Here is a 24,465-nt window from a genome sequence, read left to right on the forward strand (position 1 = left end):
GAGATTTGCTGAGATCTGTGATGAGGACTGCTTGACCTTTTTGTGATTTTCTCTCTCTCACTTAGACGAACAGAAATAATGACATACGAGAGGAAGTAGCATGCAGTGTCTCAGGTATTGACAGGCTGGGATAAATAGTAATATAAGGAGTGCAGATTCAGGTGGTTATTGCTAGGGACTACCCATGCATTTGAGAAAAACAATGGAAGGTTGGCATCAATTTATTACTGTTGTTCACAGAACACTGCCCCATCCCTTAAGATTTCCACATCCTAACCCCCAGAAACTGACTATATTAGCTTGCATGGCAAGAAAGAATCAAGGTTACATATGAAATTAGAGTTGCAACCAGCTACCTTAAAATACTAAGAACACCCTAGATTTCAGGGTGCATCCAAGGTAATCAGAGGTAGATGTGACTATATAAAAAGGGCACAGAGAGACACCACACTGTTAGCTTTGCAGATGGAAAAATGGGCCATGGGTCAATATGGACAGCCTCCAGAAGCTGGGAATGTCAAGGAAATGGATTCTCCATTTCCATTTCCTTGGAACCCCTTTATCCTTCCCTCAAACATTCAGTAGTATCAGTAACATTTTAAAATACTCCATTGTCATGCACTGTATTTCTACATCTGATCAATTATGCATTTGGTTTCCAAGAGAATTATTCCAGACTAAATTGTGTCCACAAAATTCATATGTTAAAGCCCTAAACCTCTAATGTTACATTGCTTGGAGCTTAGGCATTTAAAATAAAGGTAATTAAAATAAAATTAAATTTTTAAGAAAGTCATTAAAAAATTAAATCAGAAGGATGGGACTGTAAACCAAGAGGACTTTTGTCCTTGTAAGAAGAATAAGAAACACCAAGAAAACACCCACACAGAGGTTACAGAAATGCCAGAAATATAGCATATAATGGAAAAGTAGATGAAAAGAAAGAGTGAATTTATTTCTAGTAAGGGGGACAGATGTGTGCTATCATAGTAGTTTCTTTTACTGAGCCCTGTGTTAGTTGGCAAGAACGGCCATAAGAAAATACCACAGACTGGGGGGCTTAACCCACAAAAAGTTATTTTCTCTCAGTTATGGAGGCTGGAGATCCAAGTTCAAGGTGCTGGTAGGACTGCTTTCTCCAGAGGCCCCTCTCCTTAGCTTGCATATGGCTACCTTCTTGCTGTGTCCATACCTGTGTGTGGGTGTGGTTTATTACATACACACAGCAGTCCTCTTGCTTTATTAGAGTCCCATCCTCTGATCTCATCTAACTTTAATTACCATTTTAAAGGCTCAATCTCCAAACACAGTAACATTGGAGGTTTAGGGCTTTAACATATGAATTTTGTGGACACAATTTAGTCCCATAACAATTATCTTAGAAACCAAGAAATGTGTAATTGGTCAGATGTAAAAATACAGTACATGACAATGGAGTATTTTAAAATGTTACTGAGACTACTGGTTATTTGGAGGAAGGACAAAGGGGTTACATTATCTCTGGGTTCTCCAGAAAATGGGGCTAACCAGACCAAACACTATACTCTTATCATAGAGTGACTAAAAAAGAATATTTCTAAAAGGTTAAATGAGTGGGAAAGCTTGAGTACACATACTGTTTAAAGCCAGACACATCACCAACTGCCTATGTCTGCACCAGGGGTCTTGACATTGCTGTGGTCAGGACTGACAGTAGATGTCGTTACAGAATTGGATTCCCTGACAGCCGTGGGAACGATAGGATCTCTAAATAACAGAGGCCAGATCGAAGCACTTAAGCATCAGTAGCAACGATGGCACAGTTAATCATAAAAAGCAGCAGAGTGGCAGCTAGGGTGAGGGATCCTCTAAAACGTCTATTATCTCAGCCCTAAAGCAAGCTAGCAAATCACAAACAATATCGTCTATTGGGAGGAATGGATGATATAAATGCCACTCTTATAACCTGAAATGAGGCCTTATGTCCTAATTTTATTCACTAGTCTGGTCAACACAACAACCAAATGGATGATGGAAGATGAGAGTGGACTACCAGATATTCAACCAAGTAGTAGCATCAATCACAGTGTGTGACTGGTGGCAGTATCTTCACTAGAGCAGATTGACACAACTTTAGGTCATGGTACTTGACAACTGATCTAGGAAATGCATTCCTGTCCATCTCTATCAAGAAGAAGAACCAGAAACACTTCTCACTCACATGGGGCAAACAGCAGTATGCATCTACCATCCTGACTCAAGACTATAGTAAGTTTTTCATCCTTTGCCATAATACAGCCCATAAGGATATGAACTTAATGGACATTATATAAAGTATTACACTGGTCCATTATATTAATAACATCCTACGAAGTGAGCCAGATAAGCAAAAATAGCAAGTATAATACTTCAAAAACTTAGTAAAACACATGTGCTCAGAGAATGCAAAATAAACACCTTACCAATGAAAGTTTTAGGGCTCTAATATCTGAGCAATAGGAGGACAACTCTGCATAAGAAAAGGACAAACAATTGCATCTCACATTATTCATCAGTAAGAAAGAAGCAAAATCCCTATCAGGCCTCTTTCTATTCAGGAAGGAACATGTCTTACTCTAGGAACACTACTCTCATCTACTTAACCATGTGTGACAGAAGGATGCTGGGTAGGAATGGGCCACAGGGAAGTCAAAGGCTCTGCAGAAAGTACAGGCATAAAGGAAGAAATCCTGATATTTCAGCAAAATGATTCTACACAACTCCATGGTACTAGACTATTGTGGTGGGAGAAAATACCATATAGAACTTATGACAAATCCCAGTAAGAGAATTACAACACAGACACCTAAAGATTTTAAGAAACCCTAAACCATTTGCAGTAGAGAATTAAAAATAATTTGGAAACAGTGTATGAAGTCCTGAGCCTCGTTTAGGCAGAGTGCCTGATCATAGGCTATTAAGGGACACTGTAGCCAAAAATGTCCATTACAAGCTGGATTCTGTCAGTCAAGCCATGAAAGATCAAGCAAGCCCAGAAATAATCCATTATTAGATAAAAATGGAATTCCTGGGACTGAGCACAAGTAGAGAACGCATAAGTGAGCTACATGCAGAGGGTGGTCCAGACCCCTACATCTACCTGCATAATGAACAGTGGCTCACTTATCTCAACTCACACCTGTGGCGACATGAGACGTCCTTCTAACCACCAAGGCCAAATATGGTGGTTAGATGGGTTGGCTTGATGTGACGTTGTTGTTTTTGTTTAGTCACTAAGTCATATCCAACTCATGGACTATAGCCCTCCAGTCTCCTCTGCACATGGGATTTCCCAGGCAAGGATACTGGAGTAGGTTGCTATCTCCTCCTTTAGGGCATCTCCCCAGTGCAGGGATTGAACCCAGGTCTCCTGCACTGGCAGGTGGATTCTGAGCCACCAGGCAACACTGACTTGCTTTGTGGTAAACTAAAAAGGCACTGCACCTGCCCTAAAACCCCACTAGGGGGTGCCTTCAAAGTCAGTATGCCAAATCGCTTTAGTCCTGCAGGACTCTTTGTGACCCTATGGAATGTGACCCACCATGCTCCTCTGTCCATAGGATTCTCCAGGCTAGAATGCTGGAATGGGTTGCCATTTTTCAGGGGATTTTCCCGACCCAGGGATCGAACCCCCATCTCCTATGTCTCCTGCACTGGCAGACGGGTTCTTTACCACTAGTGCCACCTGGGAAGCCCATTCAAAGTCAGCCGTGAGGAGAAATCTAACCATGGACACAACTTCAGGGATCACACACTATGTGTGCAAACAGAAGTTGCTGAGGTAAGAATATATACTTATCTACTTGTGTATTTATTGGCAGTGAATAGCTTGGCTGGTTGGTTGGCTGGAGACCTAGAGTGGGCACAAAGTAGACAGATCTTTGTCTAGCATGTTACTGCCCTCAAGAGAGCATCCACCACGAGTCATGTTGCAGACTGTACTCTCTAAAGAAATCTGCAATAATTTCCCTAGTTGCCCAATGTGCAATGTGAACGTCTTCCAAAGTGAACTTGGTACTATTCCCATCAACTAGGGAGATCCATAGTCCTTTCCTTTCAACTTGGGTGGACATTTGTCTCTGCTTCACACAAAAGCACATAGAATTGATGCACAGAGTTTTCAAAGCAAGATCCCAGAAGACCTCTTCTATTCTCCAGGCATACACGCTCTTAGAATCCAGCCACCATGCTGTGATGAAGCCCAAACAACGTGAAAGCCCACATGGAGACAGCACATGTAGGCATTCCACCTGCCAACAAGCTGAGGTCCTAGCTCTCGGCCAGAATAAAGACACCTCCAGATGATTCCAGTCCCGAGAGGTCAAGACACCCTCTGCCTTCAAATCTTAATAGGTAAGAGTCCAGAAACTATGGGACCACAATGAGCCATTCTGACTGTCCCTTGTATGAATTCCTAGCCCACAGAATCCATGAACATAATAAAGTGGCCACTCTCAATTACTAACTTTGGATAGCTTTTTACAGAGCAATAGTAATTAGAGTAAAGCAATTAACAGCCAAATAGACAGAATGACTTGGTCAGTCGACATCAGTCAGCTTGCTGTCAGTCACCTCAGTGTTGTTCGAGAGGTGCAGGAAGAAAGCAGCCACAGTGAAAAGTATGGACACTGTGCAGATTGAGCTGCACAGGCTCCCATCCATCAAGCTTACCCAGCTACTGCTGCTGCTAAATGCCCACCCCACCCTGATGTACACCATTCCTCAAGGAGACCAGCCAGCTATTCAGTGGTAATTAACTACACTGGACTCCATTCAGACATGAAAGAACCGACACATATTCTGGGTATGGGTTTATATTTACTACCTACAGGGCCTTAGCAAGTACCTTAATCCAGGGGCTTACAGAATATGTTATCTACCCAAATAGGATCACTCATAACCTTGCACTGAACACAGGGACCCACTGAAGAGTTACAAAAAAAAAAAAGAAAAGAAAAGAAAAGAAAAGGTACAGCAATGAGTATATGATCATATAATCCACTGGTTATATCACACCATGTGCCATTCAAAAGCTGTTGATCTGACAGAATGATGAAACAGTCTTTTGAAAGAGCAGCTGACAGAGAAACCTGGGGATAATACCCTGAGTGGATCAGGCACCATACCCACAGTAGTAGTATAACCTTAAGTTAATGACCATTGTATGGAGCTGTGGACTTTCCTGGTGACTAGACAGTAAAGAATTCACTTGCAGTGCAGAAGACCTTAAATTCGATCACTGGTCAGGAAGATCTCCTGGAGAAAGGAATGGCTACCCACTCCGGTATTCTGGCCTGGAGAATCCCATGGACAGAGGAGCCAGGCAGGCTACAGTTCACGGGGTGGCAAAGAGTCAGACATGACTGAAGCGACTCAGCACACAGTCATGTGGAGCTGTGTCCTTAGCAAGTAGAACACAAAAGTCCAAGAGTCCCATTTACCTTCACTCCCAGTAACCCACTTGGGGTATCTGTGCTTTACTCCCCGTAAGTATAGACTCTAAGCAGCTAAGATGTCCTGGCTTCCAGAGGAGTAACAAAAACCTCCACAAAAGAACAAGGATCTCAAACTCCTATGACAGCCGCCACCTAGCCACTGTGCATTCCCGTGCAAAAGACAAGCAGGCAGGAAAATTACCTTACCTTCCAGGCAAGGGCGACTAACTCTGATTGTTAAGGGAAGACAAGACTACTATAAATTTAATGTGAGGATGGAGGAAGACATCAGGCACCCAGGTGACCCACTTAAATATCTGTCAGTGCTCCCTCCCAATTCTGAAAGCAAACTGACAAATGTAACAGCTGTGGCAGTAGCTTGAGAAGGACACAGTGACCAGGATCCCAAGCCTTTTGGGGTCACTTCTCTATGCTTGATATCCAGCCCATCAGAGTTGTTCACTGTGGGGAAGGAAGATCTAGAAAAGGTAGTTTAAAAAATAAGAGATAATGAATATCAGAGATCAAGGATGATGATGGTTCTGAGATCAGGGGCAGCAGCAGGGACTGAAATTCATCCCACAGACTTTCTTTCTGTATGTATCGCTAAGAAAAGAGGCCTGCTTCCAGAGGACTGGGTACCAGATGAGATGAACTTTCACAAGCAAACAAATACTAACTCCCTAAGGGGAGAGGCATAGAAGATGTGATGCACTGTCCAGAATCCTTCTGCATGAAGACATTCATTCCCCCAGCTCCCAAGGGTGTTACCTCCTAAGCTTTCACGGTTGAGTTCCTTCTAGGTTTCACCTTCACTCCAAGGGAGCCACCTCATCCTGAGAAATGTTACGTCTTCCCCAGGGGCAATCCACACCCAGTGATTAGTTAAAAGGTAGGGGGTGAAAAGGGGTTTTCCTCTATCTGGGGCATCTCTGAAGTCTACTCCAACTTCACAGTATCCCATTCACTCAGTTGAGACTCTGCTGTAACTGAGTCACAGCTCAACTTCTCTGTCTGCTGAATGCTGGCTCCCTCCCTCTCTTCCAGTGGTAGTTCCAAGAGAGCACACCCCAGGAAGATCCCCTGAAGAAGGTATAGCAACCCACACCAGTATTCTTGCCTGGAGAATCCCATGGACAGAGGAGCCTGGTGGGCTACAGTCCACAGGGTCGCAAGGATCAGATACGACTATGCAACTAATACTTCCCAGGAAACTACCTGCTCGTTAATCTTCCTCTCAACCCCTGACAAGCAGACACCTCATCCTACCTTGATCCATTCTACTAATTCCCATGCTACTGCTGCTTCTAAGTCGCTTCAGTCGTGTCCGACTCTGTGCGACCCCAGAGACGGCAGCCTACCAGACTCCCCCGTCCCTGGGATTCTCCAGGTAAGAACGCTGGAGTGGGTTGCCATTTCCTTCTCCAAATGCATGAAAGTGAAGTCGCTCAGTCGTGTCCGACTCTTAGCGACCCCATGGACTACAGCCTACCAGGCTCTTCCATCAATGGGATTTTCCAGGCAAGAGTACTGGAGTGGGTTGCCATTGCCTTCTCCAAATTCCCATGACGTAGGCCCAACTATCTCCTTGTAATAGCCATCAAGTGATTCCAGCTGATTCTGCCTGTTTGGGGGCCAATATCATGATCAGACTAACTCACCTGTTGTTCCTCCACTTGCAACTTCAAACTCAATCCCCCCCAGAGCAACACACAATAGTATGTTGGAAGTTTGCTTTACCAGTTTTCATCTTTTGCTTTATCAAACACTTCCCATTTGTACAAATGCTAAGTTTTCATTAATAATGAGAAAACCTCTGGGATGTCACAATAATTGTTGGGAGGATGACAGTTACATACAGTGAATGAGAAACAGTCGACAGTTAAGGCACCAGAAAAGATTCTGAAGCTATTTTAAAATATATAGACTTTACTTTCTGTCACAACTAAAGATATTTAAATACCATTTTCAAGTTTGTAAGCTATTTCATCCTTTGTTCTAAGAATACCTACTCCAGCTTTTTTAGACATTCAACTTAATAAATATTGTTAATATATATAATATTCAACTAAATGATAAACCATAACATACAGATGCCCACAGAGGCTCCTCTGTCCATGCAATTCCCCAGGCAAGAATACTGGAGTGGGTAGCCTTTCCCTTCTCCAGGGGATCTTCTCAACCCAGGGATCAAACCCAGGTCTCCAGCACTGCAGGCAGATTCTTTACCATCTGAGCCACCAGAGAAGCCCTTAATATATATAATATTCAATTAAATTATAAACCATAACATACAGACAAACTTAAAGCTTTTGGTATATAATTTTATACCAAATCATTAAGACACTGTGCAACTTCATCCAAAACAGACCATTGCCTCCAAAGTATCATAAGATAGAAAAATTAGAAGAAAAGAAAGATGCAAAAACAGGGAGCACTATTTTTTGTAAGTACTCTGAAATACAACAGTAAATATGTGAAGCAGTAAAAACATCCAATCTATGATTAAGCTCTTTTGAACACTGATTTGATTCATCTTTCACTATATTCCTTTACAAAAGTTTGTGATTTAATTTGAGATTTTTAAATTTCAAAATACATGATGGCACACTCCATTTAACAACATTATCACAATTTCCAGTGTGCAGAAAGTCACAGACCACTAGTTTCAAGTATCTGGCTCAAGTATGAAGAAGCACTGTTCAGAGAAAAATTCACGAAATCGATGTTTCTCCATATTCTTCAAATAAAGAGGTCTGCCTTTAAAACACAACAATCATAACACAGTTATACTAAAAATTAATGAATTCCCAATTGTGAACTATGAGTGCATAATGAATTTCAGGGCACTTCTCTGGCAACCAGACCAAATTAAGAGTTAAAGTTCTAAAGCCTCAACTGCCTCTGAAAATTTGGGGGGTGGTGATCAGTTAAAGAAAACATCAGCTGTTTAGAAATGCATGGCACTACAGCTGAATATAATACCTTTCCTGTTCTCTCTTAAAATGGTTTCCTATCGAAGCAGTTTCTGTATCAATCACACAATAGCCAGAATGGTACAGGGTTATACTATATGACACAATAACCACATTCAAAAAGCATAGAAAAAAAAATCACTTTTATAGTAGCAAATGCTTTAGCTAAAAGCCTAAAACAAATCACTAAACTGCACTAATTTGTAAGCTTTGAGGTTTGGGGAACTCCCTGGCAGCTAAGAGAAGGGCAGAGCTTGCAATCAACTGTCCTCTGGAGCACAACAAGATTTTCAAGAAAAGAAACCCGTTGATACAGTTTCCTCAATTAACTTTGCAAAAAAATGCTCAAGCAATACCCGGAGGGAATTCAAGGCAAAAATCAGGCCAAATATCACATTTAACTATCAATCTTACCAAGGCCAGTGACTGTTAATCAGCCTGGGGGAAAATAAAGTACTACACTTGACAGTGGCTGTTTTTTTTATAAGCATAATGCTTCATATTTTACATGGAGAAATATCACTACTTCTGCAGAATATCTAGTAGAGCCATGTCTTCATTTTTACAGGTCACTAATTATGAGTGTGCTTAAAATATCCTCCCAGTCCAAAAATAAATTATAGCAGAGAGAGCCCTCAGTATGGGCATTTTGATTCTAAAAAAAATGAAATTATAAATTATATCTTCTTTTTCCAAGAAAGAAAATTGTGATGTGAAGTGCTGACATGAGCTACATATATATATATACATATATATATATATATATATATATATATACATATATTTTTCTTGGCCAAAAAACTAGAATTTATACCCAATTTGCATTTCAAATATAGAGTGTTTGAAATGTCTCATAAATGGCATAAGATGATTCAGGTAACTTGTATGATTCTGTCATAGTAGGTCTACACACACATATGTGAATATAATTTAATAATATACATAAGGACATATACAAATATTTATTTTTATATCCATTTCACATTTGATTTCAAATTCAGCCATTAGTAACTATATGGTAGTTAGTTAAACTTTATGAGTTTCAGATTTCTCATCTACCTCATTCAAAGATTATAGAATATGGCATAATGTATATAAAACTCCTAGTAGAAGGTGTGGCATATAGGAGGCACTTGTAAAATGGCAGTTATTCTATGAAAAAATTATGGTATCCTATGTTTGATTATTTTTCAATGATAGATGGAAAAAGAAGATAGATAATCCAAGTAAATTAAACTTGGTTTAAAAATATATTTTAGAATCCACACTTGAAGACAGATGTGCCTGGTGCTCTAAAATCCCATTTTGGAAAAGAGAAAAGACCAGTATAAAGACCTGGCTACCAGAGCAGGAGGGATGGTCTTCTGAGTATGCAAGTGACTGGGCTTCAAGTTTATACATCACTATACTGCCGGTAAAATAAACCACATGTATTGCTCTTACCCAGCTAAGAAACACGTCTCTTCTGTCAATTGCAAAAATACAGAAGGAAAAATACAGAAAGTAATGGGAGTTCCTGGAGGTAATGTGGCAAATTGGAAATAGTACAAAAAGGAATTATCACAAAAGATATTTAAAAACAAAATGAATATTAGAAGAGATACTGCACTCAACACTAAATCAGAGTCAGCTTTGTAAGGGAAGCAAGAAAGCCATCCAGTCCCTCAAGCTCAGCAGAAAGTTTAGCCACTGCTCCCATAAGACACACTCAGCACACAGAGACACATACACTCCCACACACACATAGAGAGTTACAGTATATGAGTATACAGTCTACAGTATATACATATATACTCTACATACAAATATAGGTGTAGTTTGTGTGTAGATAGAAAGATGGATATCTTCTTTACAGTTTCTCTGAAGCTGGAGAGGTGATTAAATGTAAAGGTTGCAAAGTATTTACTTCTTTGCATAAGTAAGCTTAAAGAGTTAAGACATTAACCAGTGGGTTTTCACTGATGACGGAAAATTAAAAACTTAAAAGTTTTTTGAAATATCAAGCAAAATCACATCATTATAATTGAGTTCAACAGTAAATCATGAAATCACAGGAAGCAGGAAGAAGGCCACTTTGAATCCCAGCTGCTGTGACTGGAGGGATGCTTGTTGGTGCAACACAGGAAATCATCAGAGGATAAATAGCCTCTGAGTGAAAAGTCTGCAGCCCACTGGGAGTTATTCTTGTCTTGGGTAAAAAGGGGTAAGTTTCTAAATCCCAAACTTTACAGTGATTCTGTCATTATATCGTTGCAATATGGCAGGGAATGGTCAAAATGGAATGTGCCTCCTTAGGAAATTATACTTACACAAACCTACATATGACTAAGACCAAAATCAGCCCCAAATTGAGGTTTGATTAATTATGGACTAAAACAGAGAACTTTAATATTAATACAGCAGCTCTGAACAAAAAAAAAAAAAAAAAGGTACAGGTAATATAGTCCAGTGTGAAACACGAACTAAATAAAAATACAAGTGAATACAAGAATATAAGTAGTGTTGGAGAAGACTCTTGAGAGTCCCTTGGACTGCAAGGAGATACAACCAGTCCATCCTAAAGGAGATCAGTCCTGGGTGTTCATTGGAAGGACTGATGCTAAAGCTGAAACTCCAATACTTTGGCCACCTCATGAGAAGAGCTGACTCATTTGAAAAGACCCTGATGCTGGGAAAGATTGAGGGCAGGAAGAGAAGGGGATGTCAGAGGATGAGATGGCTGGATGGCATCACTGACTCGATGGACATGGGTTTGGGTGAACTCCGGGAGTTGGTGATGGACAGGGACGCCTGGCGTGCTGCAGTTCATGCGGTCGCAAAGAATCGGACACGATTGAGCGACTGAACTGAACTGAACGGACAAGAATAAGAGAAGAATCACAGCAATGGTGAAGAATAAGCCATGAAAAAGAAGAAGCAAGTTCAGAACCAGGATAAAAACCGGTAACTATACAACTTCTTGATGATAACTTCACTACTTCTGATGTATGCCAAGATAAGACTGACAACTACAGAACCACACATCTGCTAACCCTGTGTGTGTCACAGAGTCTGCTTGTGTGCATATGCTTAAGTGGCATGCCTAGCCAAGCTAGTATTGTTCATTCCATATAATGGGCAAAATTGCTTCCAACTAATGATTTTGTTGTCTGTTTAAAGTCTTAAGTAAAGATGACCTTTTGTTTTGGTTACAGCACCTTACCAACATTCCCAACCATTATAGAGCTAATAATCTGACACTTAGAAAACTAGTCTGAAGAATTTCTCTGATGTACTTAATTATGTGAATGGGTATTATCAAGGTGAATTATCTTTCACCCTTGAAAAGTAGAAAATAGTGTTTACCAAGGATAATTTAAATCCATTGTATACAAAAATGCATTTTTAATGGTGTATAAGGTCCCAGACTTATCATTTAATTCTACAGATACTTTTTTTTAATGACTATGTGACTAGATGGGAAACAGCAAGTGTAGTCACTCACTTTTTTGTCATTTTTTGGGTCAGTTCAGTTGCTCAGTCATGTCCATCTCTTTGCAACTCCATGGACTGCAGCACACCAGGCCTTCCTGTCCATCACCAACTCCCACAGCTTACTCAAACTCATGTTTATTGAATCAGTGATACCATCCAACCATCCCATCCTCTGTCGTCCCCTTCTCTTCCCACTTTCAATCATTCCCAGCATCAGGGTCTTAGTGAGTCCTTCGCATCAGGTGTCCAAAGTATTGGAGTTTCAGCTTCAGCATCAGTCCTTCCAATGAATATTCAGGACTGATTTCCTTTAGGATGAACTGGTTGTATCTCCTTGCAGTCCAAGGGACTCTCAAGAGTTTTCTCCAACACCACAGTTCAAAAGCATCAATTCTTCGGCGCTCAGCTTTCTTTATAGTCCAACTTTCACCTCCATACATGACTACTGGAAAAACCAAAGCTTTGACTAGATGGACCTTTGTTGCCAAAGTAATATCTCTGCTTTTTAATATGCTGTATAGATTGGTCATAACTGTTCTTCCAAGGAGCAAGCGTCTTTTAATTTCATAGCTGCAGTCACCATCTGCAGTGATTTTGGAGCCCCCTCAAATAAAATATGTCACTATTTCCATTGTTTCCCCATCTATTTGCCATTAAGTGATGGGACCAGATGCCATGATCTTAGTTTTCTGAATGTTGAGTTTTAAGCCAACATTTTCACTCTCCCCTTTCACCTTCATCAAGAGGCTCTTTAGTTCTTCTTCACTTTTTGTCATAAGAGTGTCACTGGCATATCTGAGGTTATTAATATTTCTCCTGGCAATCTTGATTCCAGCTTGTGCTTCATCCAGTTCATCAGTTTTTTGATGTACTCTGCATATAAGTTAAATAAGCAGGGTGACAATATACAGCCTTGACGTACTCCTTTTCCAATTTGAAACCAGTCTGTTGTTCCATGTCCAGTTCTAACTGTTGCTTCTTGACCTGCATAAAGATTTCTCAGGAGGCAGGTCAGGTGGTCTGGTATTTCTGTCCCTTTTAGAATTTTCCACAGTTTATTGTGATCCACACAGCCAAAGGTTTTGGAATAGTCAATAAAGCAGAAGTAGATATTTTTCTGGAGCTCTCTGGCTTTTTTGATGATCCAACGGATGATGGCAATTTGTTCTTTGGTCCTTCTGCCTTTTCTAAACCCAGCTTGAACATCTGGAAGTTCACGGTTCACGCACTGTTGAAGCCTGCCTTGGAGGATTTTGAGCATGACTTTGCTAGCCTGTGAGATGAGTGCAATTGTGCAAATGCACAATAAATCTGTGACAGCTTCATTTAATGTTTATTTTCACTTTATCTGGCTTTACTTTTAAATTATCAATTACTTGCATTCTTACAAATAAATCCCTATTTTTCCCATTTGGATGTATCATTTTTATTTATAGTGCTATTTTCCATTTAGTCTCAAAATGGCATGATATTGAGACTATTCTTGCTCTTTGATACAAAAGGGATATTTATACACATATTTGAACATGTATAAATATACTCATTATGATAAGGTCAGGGTGACATTAATAGTCTCTGGAGCTCATAAATGAGGAGGGATACCAGCTCTCCACCCTTACCCTCACCCCCACCATTAAGGAGCAAAAGGACAAACTCCAGGGTTCTGTGAATTCAGAGGAGAATAGCCCAAGGAGCAACACCAAACACAGAGGCATACAAGATAGAGTACCAAATGGCATTCTTGTGCACATATGAATATTACATGCACTATTTACAATATACCACCTGTGTTATTTTCTGTTTGACAAATGAGAATTATTTTTTCCAGATTATAATTGCTTGCTCTCTATCACTTCCTGCCCCCTTACTCTTTTCTGAGAACCAAATGGCACTCCTGCTAGAATCCAATTGTTGCATCCCTGAACATGCCTTTCTAAGACTGAGGACAGTCGCTATGTACTCTCCCTCTCCTCCAGATATAAAATGCAACCATACTTTATTTTTGCTATTATTTACATTTTCCTTATTTAACAGTCCACTTTCCTAAAAGTTTATTAGATACAGAAACTGAGGGGTAGAAAGATTACAAAAAAAATTTTTTTTGCCTGTGGTCATGCAGTAGAGCAGCAGGTGAATGAAGAGAAAGCCCAAATTCACCAAGAGTTTTCAACTACATCATCCTTCTCTGAATGAGAATTTTTTAAAATAATAATAATAATAAAAGCACATATCTCTCTTTTCTTAAGGGCAATGAATTCATCTCAGTGGCTGTACATCTGTAAAGAACATGATGTTTTAAGTCATTCTGGACTCACAGTTCACTGCTTCTAAGTAGTAGACAATCTAAAAACGCTTTGATAAGTCTTTGACTTTAACTCCAAAAGTATCCCCTACGTAAGTTCAAAGCTTCCTAAGACTGCCTCGAATTGGGGAGGGCTCAGTATCCTACAGGAACTCAAGAGATAACTGTCTTATCTTCTGATGAGCAGGTTAGGTGGCTTCACATTGAACAGACACAAACCTAGGAATCTGGTGGACATAAATACCTGAGCAAGTTTCAGGGTATTATCCAGTAAAATTTATTTCACAGATTTACAGGCTTTGGGAAGGGAGAGTTACCAAAGGTTAAAGGATGGACTCATTTTTCTAGTTGGAGTAAACTTTGGAGAAACTGCTTAGGCTTAATACTAGACAAGTGCTGGAAAAGATTCTTGAGAGTCCCCTGGACTGCAAGGAGAATAACCCAGTCAATCCTAAAGGAAATCAACCATGAATATTCACTGGAAGGACTGATGCTGACGCTGAAGCTCCAATACTTTGGCCACCTGATGCAAAAAGCCGACTCATTGGAAAAGACCTGACTCATTGGAAAAGACCCTGAAGCTGGGAAAGATTGAAGGCAAAAGAAGAAGAAGGTGGTAGAGGATGAGATGGTTAGGTAGCATAACCAATGCAACAGACATGAATTTGAGCAAACTCCGAGAGACAGTGGAGGACAGAGGAGTCTGGCATGCCACGAGGAAAGCCCCATATACAGTCTATGCAGTCACAAGGAGTCAGAAACGATTTAACCACTGAGCAACAGCAACAAGTTGCAGGGTTATTTTTCTCTCTGCCCCGTTCCTGCAGCTGGAATCCGTGCTGTAGCACTGCCCTTTCCTTTCTTTTTACCTATATATCACCAACCTACTTGAAAGATTCAAATCATGATGTACCAGCTTTTGCAAGTTTCCTCCAACCATGGCAGCTATCAGTGCTTTCTCCTGTCCTGGGTCAAATGTTTGTATATTTCTCAGTCTTGATTGTTTTTCCACTCGGCTTTATCTCCTCAGTTAACTTGCAAACTCTGAGTTCATGGGGGCCTCCAACTCTTCAGTAATAAGTGGACCTGAGGTGAGGCCTGGATTCAATTCACAGCTCCGCAGAAATAACGGAGAGAATGTCCCAATGTTTAATCTGTGTCTCTCTCTCCTTATGTACAATCAATTAGCAGGTAGGGTAATCTGGTCCACTGGGACTATAGGTCCTATTTAAGAATTCTTCATTTTTCCCATTCAGGAGATCAGAAAAATCTCCCTGAAGAGGCCTTTATATCAAATGGTAGCCATTTTTTTTCTTCCTCTGTTTGACATGCATGAACAAAGTTCTGTTTAGTTAATTTTTTTTTTTTTTTTGCTGTTTTGCTGTCACTTAAAGGGCAGATACACTTTTCCAATACTGTTTTCAGGCCAGCATCTGATTTCCTGCTCACCTCTTTGAGATTTCAGTGCCCTTTTTACTGTCCTTTAGTCCTGTGGGAGGCCTAGCTATGAACCAACCCTTCCTCTCTCAGATATATATATGTATTTCCCTTTCCACAGAGTCGCTCCATTACTTTTTATCCCTCCCACTCTCATTACAACAAAAGAGGACAAGAAATGTGCTGCTTGCAGATATGGCAGCATGTCACATATCTGACCCTATCTGCCAACCACATAATAGTCCTTGGTACAGTTTTGTCGGGGAACAGTAAGAAACTGATGTCTCCCATTGTTATGCAAAGTCACAGAGGTAGCTTACTAAAAGAAATAATAAGTTACATCATAATATCTAATACCTTTACTCCTACCATAATATGTCTTTAACTGATAAATTTATGGTAAATGTATAACAGCCAAAGGAAAAAAAAATGTTCCTAATATTTGAAATTCTTTTCTGTGATTGTGAACTCCTGGGGAATGTATGATCTGGATTATGAAATGGAAATTATCTTTCTTCCTGAATTCAATTACATCAACAGGAAAGGAAATAAAGTGTTTGAAAACGAAGATTAGAAATGGTATCTTGGAAATAGTATCTTGGAAGAGTAGTAAGAAACCAATATAAAAAAGCTTAACTAGGATCAGTTGAAGTTGGTATAGTTAAGAACAAAAATGGAATTGTACTGGCATACAATGGGAAATAACTAAGTGCATACCCAATAAAGAAGATGAGGAATTTTAGCAAGATGGCAAAAGTATCATTCCAGTGAATAAGTCTAGACTGTGGAAAAAGAGTTGTGAAATTTCTTTCTGTAAAGAAAAGTCACAAAGAACATAGGACCACTGTCTGACTAGCATAATACAAAGCTATTGTGTCATAAATTAGTGAGATGATTTAATGCCATCATAAAGTCTCTTACTTGCAACTTTATGATTTTACGGAACCAAAAGTTTATTAATTGGATTTGAAAATAAAAATAGGATATAGTGCTCCATGAATGAAATCATTTATTCAGTCTGCTCTAAGTAATATATTTACATTGACAGTCACTGAAGCAAAGAAATGAAATTTCATTTTGAGGGACTATTCAGTTAACGGCAATTACAGTGAAGCTAAAAACGTTCACCCTATTCATACTTGAAATGCATTCAGTATAATACTTTGCTTGTCCTTCCAAAAAGCCAAAAGGGAAAGTAAGATCTTCCCCAATTCAACTGGGAGCTGATAGCACATTCCTTTAGTTCACTGCAGCTGCCAAGAGCTCAGTTCCAGGACTAGGAGGGTATAACTGGCTCTTTGCCTTAGATTTTGTTGATTGCAAGCCTTGAGCCTATCTCTTCCAAGACTCTTCCCAAAGCATGAGAACCAGGCCTGAGAACATGAATGATGAATTATCTGTATAGATGGAAAGCAACCCAAGATCATGGTTCCTAACACTATCTTAAGACATAAACTGAATCCATAGGCTAAAGCAATTAGCTGCATCCCCATGAGTCTTACCCTAGTCACATTAAAACAGTACATTTTAAGAATACACAGCACATTTTTTTTCCTGAAGAATTTGCTCATTCCCCATTTCTCAAAATAAGTTCAAGGTAGTTTGCCTTACAAAACAAAAACGAAAAGAATTTTACAATATCAGTAAGAAGAGTTGGTACCAGAGGCAATAAAATTAAGCAAAGATGATGAAGAAAAATGCATTCCTTGAATTTCTTTTATGACATCTATTCACCAGCATTGCTTCACCCCTAAATTTTTAACCTCTGATTCCTAATTGTCAGGACCCTGGCATCCTCACTGATTTGTTCACTAGAAAATGATTTCTTAGGCTTGATGTGCAACCTGGTCAATCTAAAATACTTAATAAATCACTTAGAGGCTTCCCAGGGACAAACAGGACATGAGTAATTAATACTGTATAAAATAATCTGCTCATCTGGCATGTGAATTTTCAGTAACACAAACAGTAAGGACAACTTTGAATGGACAAAAATCATCTCAAGATACAAAGAACAGCCTACTTTTTCTTGTGATGGTGACCAAAGCAGTGATGATTAAGGATGTGCTGTGTGTGTGTGTGTGTGTGTGTGTGTGTGTGTGTGTTCTCAGATGTACATAGGGATAATGGAGTGAGAAGTGGGAAGAGAAAAGGTTAAAGCTAACTGTATATGAAAGAGCTTCAGATTTACTTTTTTAAACAACATTCAATAAAGTCCATCCTCCCTCCTCCCACAGACTGACACCCTATAAATATGTGTTCGATCAAAAAGCGGTACCTGATCACAAGGTTTCTCCAAACTCAAACGGGCTAAAAATCACAAGTCATTGCACCTTGGGATAATCTTGCCGTGAGGATGACAATATTCTGGGACCAGATGTAATGGTCAACTGACCTTCCAGAGCACTTTTATCCCTTAGGGTCAAGCTGTACATTTAGATTCAACCCACTGACAGTCTGAAATATCTTCCAGATCCTTCTTCTCTACCTAATCCTTTGGTTCTCAATTCCACCAATCTTTTCTGTCAGCTACTGCCTGAGGTGTCATTCTTAAAATTTGTGACATTAATTGATATTACTTGAATTGAGAGCATATAGCTTGCTAATTGGTCATACAGATGTTGATAAATTTATTCAATTTACTGGTTCTAGCACATCCTGCAAGCTATTTATGGGCAGTACATTAACTATATTAAGACACCAAGTCATCTGTTGATTTGGCTCCCCTTAAAAACTATTCAAAGACATTTACTTGGTTTTTCAATTGCAGTGGGGATTTGTCCTGCACTAATGCAGTTATAAGGCTTCTCTGGTGGCTAAGTAAAGAATCTGTGGAAACACGGGCTTCATCTCTGGGTCAGGAAGATCCCCTGAAGAAGGAAATGGCAACCCATTCCAGTATTCTTGCCTGTGAAATCCCATGTACAGAGAAGCCTGGTGGGCAACAGTCCATGGGGTTGCAAACAGTCAGACATGACTGAGTCTGACTAAACAACAACAATGATTATAACAGCAATTATAGTCTTTTATTAACCTCCTTGGAAATTATGAGTATAATAGGTCAGAGGTAAAAAATACAGTAGTTTGCTTTTTTTTTTCTTTTTAAAGAAGATAATTGTGAAGTTTACAAGAGATATGACTCTCAAAATTATGTAATTATCAACAGGCTCTCTAAAAAACAAGTAAAACATCCACAGAATAATTTACAAAGGAAGCTTTAAAAACTAAGAAAATACTTTGGATCACTCTGCTCTAAGTATTGCACTAGTATGCATTTAACTGGGGTTTACATTTTGACCCTGAATGCTATGTTTACTAGTTTTCCTAAACTTAATGCAATGAGTTTAGTGCAACAAAATTCACAATGTCAAAAATGGGTACCAGTTCACAGTTCTTTAATGACTTCTTAGTTTCAGTGATGTTTAATATAGTAAAAAGAATATTAAAATAAAGCTTTGCAATTCCAAGATTATTTTACTAAAAAGGTTTTGACTATAAATAACTTTTTAAAATTCAAGATAGGACAATATATAATTAAGGAAACTTATTCTGAAGACTACACAAATATAGATATCTACAGGGAAAATATCATTTCAAAAATTGCTTTTTAATAACATCAGAATCATTGGTGAATGGTAGACAGGCAGATATAAATCAAAGGATAATCTTCCTTACCCATATGCCACATATCCACAAATCTCAGCTACTATGAAGTAAGTCTGCTAAGCAATATTCCCAGATAAATGATGATAAGTTCCTAGATCCATAGCAGAAACTTTTATACTTAAGTAGTTCACAAAGGACCAAACAGATCAAGCACAACAGGAAGACAATTAGAGTTAACTCAAGACAATGTAAACTATGCATTAAAACAAATATTCCCAATTACTTCAAAAAATCTGAATTTCATGCTCAGAATTTTCCAGGTGAGCAGTAGAGTAAGGGACTGACCAGCTATTTCAAAGAAGAAAAGTCACAGTGATATCTTTCTAACTCTTGTAATTAATTTTAGACCACAATGAAATGATTTTGCCTAAACTACCTATAAACTAATTTTATTTCCTCTTGATTCTAGCTACTAGAAGACAAAATTAAGAAGTAATCCTTTGTGTGTACCATGGATGGTTTTAGATCTGCAAACACAGGCAAATAAAGGGATACAGTGGCATAGACTTTTATGCTGGCAAAGTTCCTACCTAGTCTTTGATGTGTCTGTTTATAATTGCCCTGCTTTTTTAAATTAAATTATTTTCAAGACTCCTTACGTAAAATGTTCAAAACACACTTTTTATAATCTTACACTAACTCTTATTATCTATGTCTTTTTACAGCTGATCAATGTTTTAGGCCTAAATAAAAATAAAATCTTCTCTTCCCCATAAATGTTTTCACAAATGAAAAGAAAGCTACTTCAGGTTAAGAAAGGTCATGGTTTACAAAGTCAAATCAATGGAATTTGCAGTTTTATCAGTGGTTCTCAGACTTTAGCTTACATCATAATCATCACCTGAGGTGAAAAACCCAGAATGTGGGTCCCACACTCTGAATTTCTGATTTAGAAAGCCTGGGACGGGTATGAGAATTTGTATTCCTAACAAGTTCCCAAGGGACACTGACGCTGAAGGTTAGGGGTAACCACTTTGAGAATCTAACTTCTGTGATATGAAAGACAGATTTGAAAAATAATAGATAAATATAGTTTTCACCCACCTAATAGCTATGACATTTATAACGACTAGAGATGCTGCCTAATTTTCAAACAAAGCCAATTCTGTTCCTAGCTAAGTAACTAATAACCACATCAACAGTGAAAAAAAAAAAAGAAGAAGAAGAAGATCATCACCTTCATAACTAGGATCAGCTCAGTAGCAGAAATGCTTCCCCCCTTAATGTCAATCAGCTTGAGCACAGGATCATTTTGATGCAACTGTTCTAGGGTAAGTCTTATGTTTCTAGATCTTATGCTTTGCCACTACCTAATATGAAACTTGCCAGGGCAAATAATCTAAATGGCAAAAAGTGACAGGAAAATGGAACATCGCCTCTCTAATCCAGACAGTTCCAAAACATCCCTTACCCCCACCCGATTGTCTCACTTCTCATTATCTCCTACACACACACACACACACACACACACACACACACACACACACACACACACTAAAAAAAAAAAAAAAAAAGACCCCTCTGTTTATTTGGGTTAATATGAACCAATGGGAGAGAAATAAAGACTTGGATAAGCAGAATTCAGACTCTCTCAGACTAGGGAACAGCTTCCTGAGAAGGTTCTATCGTTTATCTGCAACAGTGGTCCTCCTTAGAATCCCAGCCACTCTCAGATGCTAGACATCAGTGTCCAGCAAAAGTCAAAAGAGCTCTAAATGAATTCCTGCTGCTCAAGGCCCCACCTCCTGCCATCAGCCAAGCTTGTAAGACCTCCGGAGAGTCTCGGCAACTCTATCCTACATGAAACACCACCACCAGCAAGAGCCGCGCTACCATCACCACCAAGAAAGCTCTCAATTTCTTTCTGGAAAGAGGGAGTGCGGAAAGAGGAGATAATCAGATGCTTCGAGCTGGGAGAGAGTGAGGATCTCTCGACTAGAGCCAAGGAGGGAGGCAGGAAGACAGGCAAGGGGAGTGGCCGCAGAAGCTCAGCACAGACCAGTCCTCACCGCTTCAGACCCTCTCCCTCCACCCCCAGCAGGGCTTAGCCCTGGACCAGACACCGCGGAGAGAGTCAAGGCTCGGTTGGATTTCGCGCCTCGGTTCGCAAACAGCTGCCCACTGCGCACTCTAGGCTCCCAGAGTTCGAGGACTCAAGGTCCCCCAGCATCTGCGCCCACTCCGAAGTCACTTCTAAGGTCCGCGCTTCCACATACACTCATGCCCTTTACCCCTGGGCAGCCTCTGTGGCGCTGGGGCCTCGGCCCCTAGAGAAATGGAAATCACAAGCCGGGGGTCGGGGTTGGGCGGTGGGGGGAGGTGTGTTGATGTGCAAATTTCATTTTTTCTGGATGTCAGCCATAGCCTAGATGCTTTGGGTGAGTCTCGGCCTGCTGTCCCCTCAAGGGCTGTTGTCCTAACCTTCCCACCATACCTCGAGAATACAAAAGTTATTTTTCCTTTGTGTCACTGCCCGCTTGTCCCAGGAGAAGACGTACATTTCAGTTCAGCCAGAGCCTGAGGGTGTGTGTGTGTATCTTTTGGTCCCAAAAGCCAAGGGTGCCAACTGCTGACAGGCAAAGGAACCTGGATTTGCTCTTGAGGACTTAATAACATCCGAGTTAACAAGCCTGCCCTTCTCTCCATCCTAGCCCGACCAGCCCTGGGTTTTCCAGAGAACTGAGACTGTGTTCCAGTTGCAATGAGCTCTCGTCCTGCCCCGGAGCCGAGACGCGCGGACTTGGCTGTCCGTTCATTCATGCATTTGCTCATCCATTCACATAAACATGTTCCTTAATCGCGTCTGGCACCGAGAATCTTGCCTGCTTTTTTCCCCTCCCAAGTCAGTGCTCATGGCAACGGCTGGTGCAGAATGTAACTCGACTGTCAACCCACTTCCAGAGCCGGAAAATCAAGTCAAGGAGGCATTCCACTCCGCCGTCTGCCCCCAGAGAAGGAAAAGGTGGAAAGGAGAAAGCTGGGGGAGGGGGATGGAAGGCAGAGAGCAATGGGACGCTCACTAGGGTCACATTCGAAGCTTCCCTTCGGAGGAAACGGCGACACCGACGGCAAAGACTGCAAGGAGCCCAATCATCATTAAACCCAAGGCTGCTAGAGCTCCGGTCCCCAGAGGGGATAAATCAAGTGCAAAGTCACTCATTCGCAGGAGAGCGGGGCTGCCGGCTCGACCCAACACTGAACCCGAGCCGAGGCACTGGGAGAGCGGCTCGCAGCCCAATCCGCAGCGCGCTCTCTGCCTCCTTATCACTCCCAATAACGTGATGAAGTGTAAATCAAAAGCCACGCCGGGAGGGGCCCCGGAACGGCGCGAGTCGTGCATTTTCGCTCACCAGCCTGTCTTACCTAAGAATCACAAGGTCACGACAGCGTCGCGATTCCACTCACCGTACACTCCTTGGCCAGAGATCCCCTCCAGGAGGACTGTCAGCAGCCACACGAGACCGTACACTAAATCCATCTTCACGTGAACATGAACATATCCAGCCCGGGGGGCACGCAGCGGGACCTTCTGGAGGCCGGCGGCCAGCCGGGCGCGCTCCGCTCGCGCCTCAGCGGAGACGAGGTGCCGGGGAATCGCTCGCGGAAGAGAGAAGCGCCGTGCGTCCGTCCTTTCCCGGCGGCGGCCGAAAGCGGAGCGCAGGAGCCCCGCACACCCCACACTCATGCACGCACGCACACACAGACACACACACACTCACACAACACAATACCCTGACACACTTCCACGCACGCCGCACTCACACCGGGCGCCTGGGAAAATCGCAGACACCGGGGAGGAGCAGGGGGCGTGCTGGGAAGCGGAGCCGCGAGGCGAAGGGTTCTCCAGGGGAGCCGGCTCGAGTCTCCGCAGCGGCGGCGGCGCGCTGGGCCAGCGGCGGGTGCGGGCGAGGGGCCGGGTGTGCCGAGCGGTGCGAGCCTGGCGCGGGCAGCCACGGAGCAGGAAGTGGCCTCTGACTCGGGGCACCGAGCAGGGGCTTCCTCGTTTGGGTTCGCCTTTACAAAGTAACTCGCGAAGGTCCCCGGAGGAGCGTCAAGCGGCGGCAGCGGCCCGCCGGTCCGCAGTCCGGAGCCCCCAGCCCTGCTGTCTTGCCTTCCCCCATTCCATCAGTTGCCATTGCAACGCCAATCCTGTTACACGATACAGGCTCGCATCGCCGAGCAGGGAGAGGAGGAAGAGAAGGAGGAGGAAGAGGAGGAGTGGGGCTAGGGGTACGGGGGTGGGGAGAAAGGGAAGGGAGGAGGGGGAAGAAGGAGGAGAGGGGCCGGCAGGGCGCAGACTGTGCGTCTGGAGCTCTCTCAGGCACCAGCCTCAGCTGCCGCCGCTGCCACCGCCGCCACTATTCTCCAAAATAGCCCTGAGCGCCCCGCCAGCGAAGAGGGGTCTCAGGCCCGCCGCACCAATTCCGGGAGCCGAAAGCAGAGTCCAGGCACCGCCACTTGCCAGAGAGGGAGAAAGCCAAGCAGAGACCGGATCGCACACACGTCTACGCTTGCCCACCGGCACCGCGCGCGTCCTCTTCGCTTCCGCGCTGCCCCCGCCAGGTGGAGGGATGGGGGCGGTCGGGACAGGCGGGAGTTTAGAGGAGGGAGCCGCAGAAGGGGTTCCCCGCCTGTGCTAACGTAGTGCTGGCATCCGGAGGTGAACGCGAGAGCAGCTGCCAGAGGAGGACCCCGGCTGCGTGGCCGCCGCTCAGGCCCCAGCTACGGCGGAGGTGCCCGGGCTGGGCGGCGGAGCGCCGAGGGTTCGACGCCGGCCGGAATCCCTGGGTGTGCGCGGGGGTGCGCGCCGCGGAGGCGGAAAGGAGACGGAGGAGGAGGGCGAAGCCGAGAGCGGGCTGCTGAGCTGCCAGGCTGCCGGAGAGGAGGGCTGTGTGTGGTCACGTTGTGCGCTACGTGCTGAGAGCGCGAGCTGCTAGCCGCAGCCGGGCGACGTCAAAGCCGGGTGCGCGGCTCGGTCGCCTTCCTCCGCGCCTCCTCTGCCTCCTCCTCAGCTCTGCCTTCCTGTGTCAGCCCAGGAGTTCATCAGTATGGACAGCGCCGAGAGGCTCCGCGAGGCCGGCGGCATCCGGCCTCCAGCCTTCCCCGTGAGCCCCTCGCCCCCACCTCCCGGACCTGCGCGGCCGCGAATGCCAGTTAT

General features: G+C 42.4%; 1 protein-coding gene across 1 annotated transcript in view; it reads right to left on the reverse strand.

Moving 5' to 3' along the window:
- Nucleotides 1–24,151, reverse strand: part of MDGA2 (MAM domain containing glycosylphosphatidylinositol anchor 2) — a 925,916-nt gene extending 901,765 nt beyond the window's left edge. Inside the window, exon 1 of the mRNA XM_042252298.2 lies at nucleotides 22,713–24,151. Within this exon, the coding sequence (XP_042108232.1) occupies nucleotides 22,713–22,992 (280 nt within the window). The 5' untranslated portion in view covers nucleotides 22,993–24,151. The remainder of the gene's footprint in view (nucleotides 1–22,712) is intronic.
- Between the last annotated feature and the right edge of the window lie 314 nt (nucleotides 24,152–24,465).

The sequence above is a fragment of the Ovis aries genome, chromosome 7, assembly GCF_016772045.2.
Source record: "Ovis aries strain OAR_USU_Benz2616 breed Rambouillet chromosome 7, ARS-UI_Ramb_v3.0, whole genome shotgun sequence".
NCBI lineage: Eukaryota > Metazoa > Chordata > Mammalia > Artiodactyla > Bovidae > Ovis > Ovis aries.